Source organism: Suncus etruscus, chromosome 12 (genome assembly GCF_024139225.1).
Source record: "Suncus etruscus isolate mSunEtr1 chromosome 12, mSunEtr1.pri.cur, whole genome shotgun sequence".
NCBI lineage: Eukaryota > Metazoa > Chordata > Mammalia > Eulipotyphla > Soricidae > Suncus > Suncus etruscus.
Window position 1 is genome coordinate 19229834 of NC_064859.1, and position 14354 is coordinate 19244187.

At 42.4% G+C, this 14354-nt stretch overlaps 1 protein-coding gene across 1 annotated transcript in view; it reads left to right on the plus strand.

Annotated features, from left to right (window-relative positions):
- Positions 1-14354, plus strand: part of EIF5B (eukaryotic translation initiation factor 5B) — a 66071-nt gene that overhangs the window by 50365 nt on the left and 1352 nt on the right. The window contains exons 16-22 of the mRNA XM_049785140.1: positions 174-356; positions 661-822; positions 9156-9287; positions 10594-10725; positions 10810-10886; positions 10998-11162; positions 12380-12518. Of these exons, the coding sequence (XP_049641097.1) occupies positions 174-356; positions 661-822; positions 9156-9287; positions 10594-10725; positions 10810-10886; positions 10998-11162; positions 12380-12518 (990 nt within the window). The remainder of the gene's footprint in view (positions 1-173; positions 357-660; positions 823-9155; positions 9288-10593; positions 10726-10809; positions 10887-10997; positions 11163-12379; positions 12519-14354) is intronic.

Below are 14354 nucleotides of genomic sequence, written 5' to 3' on the forward strand. Positions count from 1 at the left end.
CTCCTGGCTCTCTACTCAGAAATTGCTCCTGGCTTGGGGGACCTTATGGGATCCTGGGGATTGACTTCAGGTCTGTCTTGGGTCAGCTGCATGCAAGGAAAAGCCCTATTGCTGTGCTATTGCTCCAGCCCCACAAGTTGAATTTTGATTGATTTTGCTTTTGATTTTTCTAGGGTTTGAATGCAGCTTTGTTTTATGAGAATAAAGATCCCCGCACTTTTGTATCCTTGGTACCTACCTCTGCTCATACTGGTGATGGCATGGGAAGTCTCATCTACCTTCTTGTTGAGTTAACTCAGACGATGTTGAGCAAGAGACTTGCACACTGTGAAGAGTTGAGAGCACAGGTGATGGAGGTAAGTAATGGCATTTTCTCAGATTTTTCACTTTCTTGTTTTTGTTTGTTTGGGGGCCACACCCATTGACTCTCTGGGGTCACTCCTGGCTTGGGACCATCTGAGATGCTGGGGGATCGAACTTCAGTCCTTCCTAGCCTAGCGCTTTCAAGGCAGAACCTTACCTCTAGTGCCACCGATCTGGCCCCAAGATTTCTCCCTTTTTAAGAAACAGTTCTTGGGTATATTTACCACTTTTTGTTTAAGGAACTTAAATGCACTGTAGCATATATGTATATATATAAAACTTTATAATGTTTCTTAGGTGAAGGCTCTCCCAGGAATGGGCACCACTATTGATGTAATATTAATTAATGGGCGTTTGAAAGAAGGAGATACAATTATTGTTCCTGGAGTGGAAGGGCCCATTGTCACCCAGATCCGAGGGCTCCTATTACCTCCTCCTATGAAGGAATTACGAGTGAAGGTAAGCCAAAATGCTACTTAGGATGGTCAAATTGGGAATTGTACAGTGTTGAAAATTTCCTCTTAAGGCTACATTAAGAGCAATTTAAGCAACATACCCAGTCTCCCTTATTTGCATGGTTTTATTTTAGATGTTGTCATAGAGGAGGGATCTCAAATATTCGTCAGAGTGAAGATGTGTGAAAGATCCTCTTTGCCGATTGAACTTTTGTATTTTTTTTTTGGTTTTTGGGCCGCACCCGGTAACGCTCAGGGGTTAGGGTTACTCCTGGCTATGCGCTCAGAAGTTGCTCCTGGCTTGGGGGACTATATGGATGCCAGGGGATCGAACCTCGGTCCATCCTAGGCTAGCGCTGGCAAGGCAGACACCTTACCTCTAGCGCCACCACGCCAGCCCCTGAAATTTTTTTTTTTTTTTTTTTTGGGCCACACCCGGCGGTGCTCAGGGGTTACTCTTGGCTGTCTGCTCAGAAATAGCTCCTGGCAGGCACGGGGGAACCATATGGGACACCGGGATTCGAACCAACCACCTTGGTCCTGGATCAGCTGCTTGCAAGGCAAACACCGCTGTGCTATCTCTCCCGGCCCAACTTTTGTTTTTTGTTTTTTTTTTTTTTGGTTTTTGGGCCACACCCGTTTGACGCTCAGGGGTTACTCCTGGCTATATGCTCAGAAATCGCCCCTGGCTTGGGGGAACCATATGGGACGCCGGGGGATCGAACCGCTGTCCGTTCCTTGGCTAGCGCTTGTAAGGCAGGCACCTTACCTCCAGCGCCACTGCCCGGCCCCAACTTTTGTATTTTTTAAATAAAAGTTGAAGCGCTTTGTTTCTTAATGCTAACTAGTATTTCACTAATACTTTTTATTATTTATTTATTTATTGCTTTATTTGAGCACCTGATTATAAAATTGTTCTTGTTGAATTTCAGTCACAGAATATGCACTACTCTTCACTAGTGGACCTTCTCGACACTAATGTCTCATGTTTACCTCCCCCCTACCCCAACCCCCAACCCGTTCCTATGCAGGCATTTTGTCTCTGTCTGTCTCTCTCCCCTTCTTTTTGACAATGGTTTTAACTATTATTAATGGGGGTTTACCTTGCATGTCACTTACTTCCCCTTCAGCACCAAGCTCTTGTCCAAAGTGATCAGTTCCAACTATCATTGTCATAGCAGACCCTTCTCTATGCAAACTGCAATCACCACTCTTTGTGGCAGGTTTCCTAACCTGGGCTGGACCGTCTACCCCTCTCTCTGTTGTCTCAGGATATTATTACCATACTATTCCTTGTTTTTCTTTTCTTTTGTTTTTTGGGTCACACCCTGCGGTGCTCAGGGGTTACTCCTGGCTCTCTGCTCAGAAATAGTTCCTGGCAGGCATGGGGGACCATATGGGACACCGGGATTCGAACCAACCACCTTTGGTCCTGGATCGGCTGCTTGCAAGGCAAACGCTGCAGTGCTATCTCTCCGGGCCCCCCTTGTTTTTCTTATAGCCCACAAATTAATGAAATTATTCTATGTGTCTCCCTTTCCCTCTGACTCTTTACTCAGCATAATAATCTCAATTCCATCAAATTTTAACGGCTGCAATATTTCATTGTGTAGATATATCACCATTTCTTAAGACACTGATCTGTTGTCGGGCACCTGTGTTGTTTTGATATTCTTATTATTGTAAATAGTGTTGTGATGCACATTGGAGTGTCGAGGGGATTTTTGCATTGATTTTTTGTTCTTAGAGTATATTCCTAAGGAGTGGTATTGCTGGATCATATAGGGATTCAATTTTCAGTTTTTATTTTAAACTTTATTTATTGATTATTGATTGATTGGTTTTTGGGCCACACCCATTTGCCCTCAGGCTACTTCTGGCTCTGCACTCAGAAATCTCCTCCAGCAGGCTGGGGAGGACCATCTGGGATGCTGGGATCGAACCAGGTCCCTCCTGGGTCAGCCGCATGCAAGGCAAAAGCCCTACTGCTGTGCTATCTCTCCAGCCCACAATTTCCAGTTTTTTGAGGAATATCTATATTGTTTCCCAGAAAGGATGGACCCCAGTATACTTTCCTAACAGCAGTGAATGAGAATCCCTTTCTCCCTGCATCCCTGCCATTACTGGTTGTTCTTGTTCTTTGTGATATGTGCCATTCTTTTGTATGAGGTGTTACCTCATTATTGTTTTCATTTGCATCTCCCTGTTGATTACTGATGTGGAACATTTTTTCATGTATCTTTTGGCCATCTATTTCTTCCTTGAGGAAATGTTTGTTCACTTCTCTCATTTTTTGATGGAGTTAGATTTTTTTCTTGCAAAGTTCTGTCCATGCCTTGTATATCTTAGATATTAACCCCTTATCTGATGGGGGAATAGTTTCTCCCATTCTGTGAGTAACCTTTATATTCTACTCACTATTTTCTTTGAAGTGCAGAAACTTCTGAGTTTAATGTAGTCCCATTTGTTTATCTTTGCGTTCACTTGCTTGGGCAGTGGTGTTTCATCCTTGAAGATACCTTTAGCTTCGATGTCATGGAGTGTTCTGCCTACGTTTTCCTCTATGTACCTTATGGTTTCAGGTCTAATATCAAGGTCTTTATTCACTTAGATTTGACCTTTGTGCATGGTGTTAAGGAGAGGACTGGGTTCATTTTTTTAGGACGTAATTGACCAGTTTTCCCAGTATCACTGGTTGAAGAGGCTTTCCTTGCTCTACTATGTATTTCTTGCTCCATTATCAAAGTTAACTGATCACATGGAGCCGGAGTGGTGGTGCAGCGGTAGGGCCTTTGCTTTGTATGCGGCTAACCGAGGACAGACTACGGTTTGATACCCAGCGTCCCATATGGTCCCCCAAGCCAGGAGCAATTTCTGAGTGCATAGCCAGGAGTAACCCCTGAGCATCACTGGGTGAGGCCCAAAAAACCAAAAGCCAAAAACCAAAAAAAAAAAAAAAAGATCATTAAACAAAAACAAACAAAAAATCAGTGCTTTGTAATTTTTTTATATAGTTTTTTTCACCTCTTTAGTTCCAGGATCTTGATTTTTTTTATTTTTTTTTATTTTTGGGCCACGTCCTGTGACGCTCAGGGGTTATACCTGGCTATGCGCTCAGAAATCATTCCTGGCTTGGGGGACCATATGGGATGCTGGGGGATCGAACCGCGATTCATTCGTTCTGGGTCAGCTGTGTGCAAAGCAAACACCCTACTGCTGCGCCATTGCTCCAAACCCTATTACAGCATTTCCAATCTTAAAGTCTGTTGTTTGTATTAATATGGCTACCCCAGCCTTTTTAAGGGAGTTGTTTAAGTGAATGTCTTCCAACCTTGATTTTAAGTCTATGTTTGCTATGACTATTCAGATGTGTTTCTTGCAGTCAGCAAAATGTTGGATTCTGTTTTCTTAACTTTTTATCTCTTAACTGGGGCATTTAGTCCATTGGCATTGAAAGAGATGATTGTAAAAAAACAAAAAGAAAGATGATTGTCATGGGATTTAGTGTCATCTTTTATTTATTTATTTTTTTTTTGGGTCATACCCGGCAGTGCTCAGGGGTTACTCCTGGCTGTTTGCTCAGAAATAGCTCCTGGCAGGCACGGGGGACCATATGGGACACTGGGATTTGAACCAACCACCTTTGGTCCTGGATCAGCTGCTTGCAAGGCAAACACCACTGTGCTATCTCTCCGGGCCCCATCTTTTATTTTTTAAGTGTCATCTTCTCCCCCACCCCCGTGTCATCTTTTTGTAGGAGTTAGGTTTGTTTGTTGAGTCTGCCTTGCCATAAAGAAGACCCGTAAGCTCTTCCTTTAAGGTTGGCTTTGAGTTTGTAAAGTTTCTGAGTTATTGTTTATCCCTGAAGCTGTGTTTTCTTCCTTCAAACCTGAATGAAAGTCTGTGAAGCATTCATTTCATTGAGTTTTGTCACTATATTCCACCAGTTTTTAGGCCTTGAAAGTTTCTCTGATAAATTGTTGTAAATCTTAAGGATGCTTCTTTGTATGCAATTTCCCAGTATTCTAACCCTATCTGTGGTCTTCATCATTGTGACTAGGATGTGTTTTGGGGTGCTTTTCTTTGGATCTCTTAGCTGGTCCTCTTCCTGCAGCCACATTTTTAGCTCTGAGAACTTCTCAGCAATGATGTTCTTGGCTGGTGATTCTTCCAAAGGTCTCTGGGACTCCAGTGATTCTTCTTTTTTTTTTTTTGGGGGGGGGCACACCATGTGACGCTCAGGGGTTACTCCTGGCTATATGCTCAGAAATCACTCCTGGCACGGAGGACTATATGGGAACCCAGGGGATCAAACCATGGTCCATCCTAGATTGGCCGACCTTACCTCTGTATTATTGTTCTGGCCCTCCAGTGATTCTTATGTTTCTATTGAATTTATCCCAGAGTGCTATTGTCTTCTGTTCACTTTCTTTGAGATTATTTTCTAATCTCTTCTGTTGTATGGAGCTGTTATGTAGCTCAACTTCCAACTCACTTATTCACTTATTCTGTCCTCAGCAGCAGTTACTCTGCTGTTGAGGCCTTCCAGTGAGTTGGTTTTTTGTTTTGTTTTGTTTTTTGTTTTTTTTTTTGGCTTTTGGGTCACACCTGGCGGCGCTCAGGGGTTACTCCTGGCTATGTGCTCAGAAATAGCCCCTGGCAGGCACAGGGTACCATATGAAATGCTGGGATCGAACCACTGTCCTTCTGCATGAAAGGCAAACACCTTAAACCTCCATGCTATCTCTCCAGCCCCTCCAATGAGTTTTTCATTTTACCTACCAAGTTTCTCAGTTCTCTTGAGTTTGAAGTTTTTTTCATTTCTACTCTCATGTCCTCTGCAGTCTTCCCCCCCCCCCTGCAGTCCCACCCCCCTGCAGTCTTATTTGTGGTTCGTTCAATTTGTTCCATAATTTCTTTGAGTTCTTTGATCATCCTCCAAATTTTCTTTCCAAAGTCCTAATCTATATTGGTGGCTGGTAATTCTTGGATCTTCAGAGCTACCATCTTCATTCTCTAAGCATAGTGATGTTTCCCCTTTGTGTCCTTCGCATTGTGGTGCTTTCTACGTATTGTGCTGGTGTTTGTTGACTATAAGATATGCATGGCTGTATCTTCTTGTTCTTGTGCTCTTGTTTTTGTTTTGTTTTGTTTTGGTTTGGTTTGGTTTTGGGACACACCCAGCGGTGCTCAGGGGTTACTCCTGGCTGTCTGCTCAGAAATAGCTCCTGGCAGCCACAGGGGACCATATGGGACACCGGGATTCGAACCAACCACCTTTGGTCCTGGATCGGCTGCTTGCAAGGCAAATGCCGCTGTGCTATCTCTCCGGGCCCTTATGCTCTTGTGTAGGTCTCACCAGGTTTCCTAGAGTGCCGCACTGCCACTTACAGGGGGCTGGGGCAGTTCATCACACTGGTCTGCAGATTTAGCTGGGTCTCCTAGGGTCAGAAGTGTGGTGTGTTTTTGTTTGTTTGTTTTTTGGGGGAGTCACACCTAGCAGCACTCAGGGGCCACTCCTGGCTCTATGCTCAGAAATAGCCCCCTGCAGGCTGGGGACCATATGGGATGCCGGAATTCGAACTACTGTCTTTCTGCATGCAAGGCAATCGCCCTACCGTTGTCCTATCCGGCCAGTGTGGTGTGTTTTTATAAGTTGTGTTGGGGCTCGTTGACTAGGAGAAATGCATGGCTAATGAGTGAATCAAGGCTGGATGGTGGGGCTCTGTCACAGGGTCAAAGCATAGCTGCAGAGCTCAGTTGAGCTCTGGTTTAACTTCTTGGGCAGGGCCATGCTCTAATAATTTTTATTTGTTGGTGTTTTTACTTCTGTTGTTTTGGGACTCCAGACTTATTCTTAGCTATGTTCTTAGGAGTCATGCCTGGGTGTTGGGGGACTGAATGCAGTGTTAAGGATAGAACCTGGATAGGCACAGTGCAAGGCAGTTGGCGTTTTCTTATTCATTCTGGTCTTTAACCCTCATAACATTTTTATTGTGCCTCCAGTAAAAATAAAACAAAACAAAATACGTTTAATACGTTTTTGGAAGCAGCCGTGCAGAACAAAACTGGAACATGGGGAACAGGAAGATATTTCAAGTGGTAGAGTACAGTGTTAACATAAATGTGACCTTATATTTGATCCCCAATAGTGCATGGCCCCAGGCATGGCCCTCCCTCCAACCCCCAAGTACTTACCACTGGGCTTGACCAATAAAGTATCATTCCTGCTCTGCCATGCTGCGAATCAGTGAGAAGGGCCCTGGTGTCCCTGTTTCTGGGCATCTTTCTCATTTTTTTCTTTTCCGGCCACACCCGGTGAGGCTCAGGGGTTACTCCTGGCTATGCGTTCAGAAATCGCTCCTGGCTTGGGGGACCATAAGGGACACCAGGGGATCGAACCGCAGTCCATTCTAGGCTAGCACACGCAAGGCAAACCCCTTACCCCTTGGCCACCGCTTCAGCCCCATCTTTCTCATATTAACTCCCTTTTCTTCCCTAAAAGTATAGTTAATATCATTGTTTTAAAATAGTGCATCTTTAATAATAAATAATATTATAATTTTATATTATATAATTTATTATTCTCAATATCATAAATTATATTTATTTTATCAATATTATATTTATTATACAATATTAATATAACAATATATTAATATTAATAATATTGAATTTAATGAATGCTATTTATTTATAATAAATATCTTAAATATTTAATCTTGGGCCCGGAGAGCTAGCACAGTGGCGTTTGCCTTGCAAGCAGCCGATCCAGGACCAAAGGTGGTTGGTTCGAATCCCGGTGTCCCATATGGTCCCCCGTGCCTGCCTGGAGCTATTTCTGAACAGGCAGCCAGGAGTAACCCCTGAGCATCACCAGGTGTGGCCCAAAAACAAAAACAAAAATAATAATCTTATTTAAATATCTTTTTTTTTTTTTTTTTTTTTTTTTTTTTTTGGTTTTTGGTTTTTGGGCCACACCCGGCATTGCTCAGGGGTTACTCCTGGCTGTCTGCTCAGAAATAGCTCCTGGCAGGCACGGGGGACCATATGGGACACCGGGATTCGAACCAACCACCTTAGGTCCTGGATCGGCTGCTTGCAAGGCAAACGCCGCTGTGCTATCTCTCCGGGCCCTTATTTAAATATCTTAATATTTATTATTACTATAAATAATACTAGTGCATCTTTAATGATAAATATGTGGCGTTATTCTCAGAGTGTTTCCTTTGGATCCAGTTTTCCTTTGGATCTAGTTTTTCTCAAAAATGTTTTTAGTGTTACCATTGGTGATTGTTTATAACATTGTGCTATGCATGTATCTGTTCTGTTCATAGAAAGTGTAAGCTCTAGGGGCCGGGCGGTGGCGCTAGAGGTAAGGTGCCTGCCTTGCCTGCGCTAGCCTTGGACGGACCGTGGTTCCATTCCCCGGCATCCCATATGGTCCCCCAAGCCAGGAGCGACTCTGAGCGAGTAGCCAGGAGTAACCCCTGAGCGTTACCGGGTGTGGCCCAAAAGCCAAAAGAAAAAAAAAAAAAGAAAGTGTAAGCTCTCTCATTTTTAAAATGTTTTTGTTACTAACAATGCTATTGTTCTTTTCATTTATTACCTCTTGGCATAGTTGTGCTAGTTTTTCTTATAAAAATTTTCTATGTTGTTAAGTAAATATGTTGAGTATTTTGCTTCAGTTTTACTGAAAAAATGTTGCATTCTTGTTTTTAGGGAGTATAATAACTATACTTGGAATTGCATTTTTTGTTTGTTTTTGGTTCATACCCAGTGATGTTCAGAGATGACTTCTAACACTGTGATGAGGTGTCACTCGTGTAGCTCAGGGCACACTATCGTGTGTGTAGGATTAAACCTGGGTTGACTGTGCAAAGCAAATGCCCTCTCTTCTGTACTACTGCTCTGGCTCCAGCAACTGCAGATTTTCAGTCTGCATTATTTCACATCATTAGATGTCATAATTAATTTTTTTCCTCTTTTTGTTTCACTCATTTTTGTTTTACTTTGCATTTACTGATTTGAAATATGTTTAGTTATTATTTTACATGTCATTCAAATTGTCTTCTTTTTGAAATCCCCACATTTTCTGGCATTAAGTATCTTTCTTATCAATTGAAGGGAGTTAGTGTACTGGGGTTTGTACATCCTGCAGCATCTTCTGTTTTATACTAGTCTGTAGTATCTGATAGTATCTTGAGAAATAACTGTTTTATAGTATTGTTGAGTTGATCAAGCTTTTGTTAATGTGTTTGTGAAATATTGTCTCATATCTCCTGTGTTAAATACTTTCTTTAGTTAAAAACGGTAACCATATTTTGTTCTCTATAGAATCAGTATGAAAAGCACAAAGAAGTAGAAGCAGCTCAGGGAGTAAAGATTCTTGGAAAGGATCTAGAGAAAACTTTGGCTGGCTTACCACTCCTGGTGGCTTATAAAGAAGACGAAATTCCAGTTCTTAAAGTAAGTTATTTCAATGCTTTTCCTTACCAAATCAATTTGAATTCTGGGTAAGCACCTCTCTAAAGCAACAGTAAATACATGAGGCATCTTTGTCTTTGTGAAGACTATTGTCATAACAAATAAATAATGCTCTGGCGATGCATTGAGGAATACTCCTAAGTTTGAGGGACTATGTAGGATACCAGGGATCAAACTAATGTAGGCTGAATGCGAGGCAAGTCCCTACCTGCTGCACTATTGCTCTTGACCCCTGATATAGGTCATTTTGTACAGTAATAAGATGACATAAATACTAGAATTTTTAAAATGTACAGTTAAGGGATCAAAAGCTAGTTGTTATTTATTTACATTTCTCCTAAATACCCCAATAGTGACATAGAACAAAAGAAGATCTTATTAGCTACTAGGAATCACATTAAGCTAGTATGTTTACAGCACAGATATCACTCGCATCAGCATAGTTTTATTCACAGAAGCCAACTTTGAGCCATAGTTTGTCGTGTCAGAGAGAAGACTCAGCTGATCCTAACATGAGATTTATCTGTGTGCTGGAACCACCATTGTTTTGGTTGAGCAGCACCAGCACCAGGTTACTGAGATTAGGAAATTGCCCACTCTAGGGCCAGTGACATAGGTCAGTATCCCTCAGCCAATCTGAAGTATGATTTTGACTTTTTTTTGTTTTGTTTTTTTTTTTGTTTTTTGGGTCACACCCGGCAGTGCTCAGGGGTTACTCCTGGCTGTCTGCTCAGAAATAGCTCCTGGCAGGCACGGGGGACCATATGGGACACCGGGATTCGAACCAACCACCTTTGGTCCTGGATCGGCTGCTTGCAAGGCAAACGCCGCTGTGCTATCTCTCCGGGCCCTGATTTTGACTTTTCAATTTTAATTAGTGTTGATATGGTTTTGTTTATAGTCAAAATCTATTTTCAGAGAAGTAATACTGGAGTACAGAGCCACTGAGATCATGGATTTAGGGTATTTTGTACAGCTACATTCTCTGAGCCAACAAAATGCACCGTACTTAGGTTATATTTTATACTTGATTCTACTCAGTCATCTACTGTTTGTCATAAAAGTTAATACAACTTTACAACTAGGAAACTAAGACAAAGGAAAAGTGGGATATAATTCTGATAGTTTTCTGAATTTTCTCCCTTGTTCCTGCATACAATGTTATCCTGCTTTTTTAGCTTTAGTTTTATGCTTTAAGTTGAGTGTTTGATTAAAAGGAGATAATAGTCTTAGTTCTAGGCTGCTGCTGCTGTGTTTGCAACTGTGTCAAATATAATTTCTTTTGAAGGATGAATTGATACACGAGTTAAAGCAGACTCTAAATGCCATCAAGTTAGAAGAGAAAGGGGTTTATGTCCAAGCATCTACACTGGGGTCTTTGGAAGCACTGCTTGAATTTTTGAAAACCTCAGAAGTGCCCGTAAGTAATGTACCAAACTCCACAAAAGATTTGGGGCAGTGTTACTTGATACAGGCAATGAAAAGTGAAATATTCTTTTTACAGTATGCAGGAATTAACATTGGCCCAGTCCATAAAAAAGATGTTATGAAGGCTTCAGTAATGTTGGAACATGATCCTCAGTAAGTCATTTTTTCTATTAATAAGGCTTTCATATTACCCATTTTCTCATATATGTCTTTTGTAACATTACTGCTTTTCTTAAAATGATTTCTAATGTTTTAAACTTTCAGATATGCAGTAATTTTGGCCTTCGATGTGAGAATTGAACGGGATGCACAAGAAATGGCTGATAGTTTAGGAGTTAGAATTTTTAGTGCAGAAATAATTTATCATTTATTTGATGCCTTTACGAAATATAGACAAGACTACAAGAAACAGAAACAAGAAGAATTTAAGTAAGTTGGTGATTTTACTTCATATCTTTGAGAAAAGCAATTTCCAGGGAGATGCATAAACCACAAAAATATAGTATTAGCTTATCTACCAGAAAAGAGGGTGTGCTGAAGTGGTTGAGGCTATGCAGAGAATAAGGTGAGCCAGCCATACACATGGAAAATGAGTGGGCAAGGCAGCACTGATAGGAAAGGGAGGTTTAGAGGTGGGGCACCCTTAGTAACTCTGGGGAGACTATTAGAAAATATAATCCCGAGTGACAGTACAGAGGGGAGGGTGTTTGCCTGGTATACAGCCACATGGCCAATGTGGTTTTGATCTCTGGCAACCCAAGCCCTCTACAAATAAGACCTGAAGGCAGAACCAGGAGTAACCCTGAGCACTGCTAGTTATGGAGTTGGTGATAGAAACTTGAAGGGAGGTCCCCAGAGTCTAGTTGAGTGGCTCCATCTGGGTATGTTTTTAAGTGTAACTGGTTGATAAACACTAGGATTATTTTGGTTTGTTTTGGGGTCACACCTGGTGGTGCTTGGGTTACTCCTGTGCTCAGAAATCGCTCCTGTCAGGCTCAGGGGACCTATGGGGTGTCGGGGATTGATCTGGAGTCTGTCCCTGGTTGTTCGCATGCAAGGAAAATAAATGCCCTACCACTGTGGTATCACTCTGGCCCAACACTCCCAACATTAGGATTTATAATGGGATGTGCTTTCTTCAGGTTCTCATTTATTGATGTTATTTGGGCCACACCCAGCAGGTCTCGGGGATCACTCCTGAGACTAGGGAACCATATAGGGTTCTGGGGAATCAAACCCGAGTCAGTTGAGTACAAGCCAAACACCTTACATACTGTACTATCTATCTGGCCTTTTTAGATTCTTAGAAACTCAGGTTTCTAAGGGATGTGTCCTTTGGAAACAACTGATTTGCTACTGTGATTGATGGTTGGAAGAAGTCAGTTGGTTTGACAAGCATGTGGTCTTTAGAATAAATAATACATTACATGACCAGACATGATCCTGCTTAAGATTCAAGAAGCAGGAGGATGAAAGCACGAGAAAATGGAGTCATGGATTGTAGCACCTATCTCTGACCATATAATAGTGTCCCTGCTGCTAGCCTAAGCATAAAGCTGCTCTTCTCAGTTGGGAAAACCTTGGCCATTTATGCCTGAGAGATTCTGTGAGCTTCAAAATTCCTGGGTTTTCTTGTTTCCTTTTAGGCACATAGCAGTATTTCCCTGCAAGATGAAAATCCTTCCTCAGTTTATTTTCAATTCTCGAGATCCGATCGTGATGGGAGTGACAGTGGAAGCAGGTCAGGTGAAGCAGGGGACACCCATGTGTGTCCCTAGCAAAAATGTAAGTTCTGATTGTACATTTATAAAGCTGTCTTCTCTCCCAAGGATTCTGTCATCATCTTGGAGAATTTATCCACCATTTCTAGGTAGCAGTGCTCCTTACTCAACTTTGATCTTTACCTCCAGATATAGGTGTTTCAGTTCACTAAAGTTGTAGGACACTTGAATTTGTGCTCTTAAATAAGTTAAAATTTGACATGCAGAGAATTGAATACCTATATATACCTAAGAAAGTCAGGGTCAAATGATAATGTAATATTTATTGCTACCATTCATATTTCCCCTGCTTGCCTGGTCCAGGAACCTTTCAAGGACCCTGTATTTATTTGCATTTGATGGTTTTGTTTTGGGAAGGACTCAGAGTAGTTCCCTTCATCTTTTTTTTTTTTTTGGTTTTTGGTTTTTGGGCCACACCCGGTAACGCTCAGGGGTTACTCCTGGCTATGTGCTCAGAAGTTGCTCCTGGCTTGGGGGACCATATGGGACACCGGGGGATCGAACCACGGTCCGTCCAAGGCTAGCACAGGCAAGGCAGGCACCTTACCTTTAGCGCCACCGCCCAGCCCCCTCCCTTCATCTTTTATCCCAGTGACTTTAGTAATGATTTTCTTAATTAATCAGCTTAGCCAGTGGTATCCCTTTAGGCTATGTTCTTGCCCTTGGAACATTTGCTTCCCTTTAGGTCATGATATGCTAGGATCTCATAAACTTAGTACTTCCTCTGCCTCAGGCAGATTTGTTTTTTTTTTTTTTTTGGTGGTGTTTTGGGTCACACCCGGCAGTGCTCAGGGGTTATTTCTGGCTCCAGGCTCAGAAATTGTTCCTGGCAGGCACAGGGGACCATATGGGGCGCCGGGATTCGAACTGATGACCTCCTGCATGAAAGGCAAATGCCTTACCTCCATGCTATCTCTCCAGCCCAGATTTGTTTGTTTTTGTTTTGGGGCCACAACTGGCAGTGCTCAGGGATCACTATTAGCTCTGCACTCAGAAATATCTCCTGGCAGCCTCGGGGACCATATGGGATGCGGGGATTGAATCTAGGTCTGTCCTGGGATGGCCACATGCAAGGCAAAATGCCTAACTGCTGTGCTATCTATCACTCTGGCCCCAGGTGTTGTTTCTTAAGATATTTCTATATATTGCTTGAGCTGAATTTTTTTGTTTTGTTTTTGGGCCACACTCTGCGGTGCTCAGGGGTTACTCCTGGCTGTCTGCTCAGAAATCGCTCCTGGCAGGCACGGGGGGACCATATGGGACACCGGGATTCGAACCAACCACCTTTGGTCCTGGATCGGCTGCTTGCAAGGCAAACGCCGCTGTGCTATCTCTCTGGGCCCGAGCTGAATTTTTGTACTTTTATTACTACTATCTCTTGTGTGACTGATCAAACGAGACAGCTTCTCAGTCACGGATAGGTAGCAGTTTCCCCTCTTTATTATTAAGTGAGATCTGGTCCACAAAATGAAATGCAATTATTTGCCATTGTCTATAGGCTCTCACATGAAGCGTTCTTGGATGCCTTCAACTGCCTCACCGTGCTATTCCCCAAAGCTATGCTCCCTGCCCCATATTCCCCTTTAATATGACATCATTTATCTTGTGAAAGAGCAGAAGTAGAAAACTGCATTGGTTTGAAAGCACTTTTCAAGTTTCACAAACCTTAATCAGTGATCTTACACTTAATGTGGAGGTTGTAAGTAATAAAGCTGTAGGAAGACAACATGTAAAATAAAACCCACGTTTTGTCAGATAACCCCAGGAGGACAGATCTGAAGCAACAGGGTAGCGGTGAAAGATTAATAAACCAAGCTAGTTAGGAGTCAGTTTGCACCTG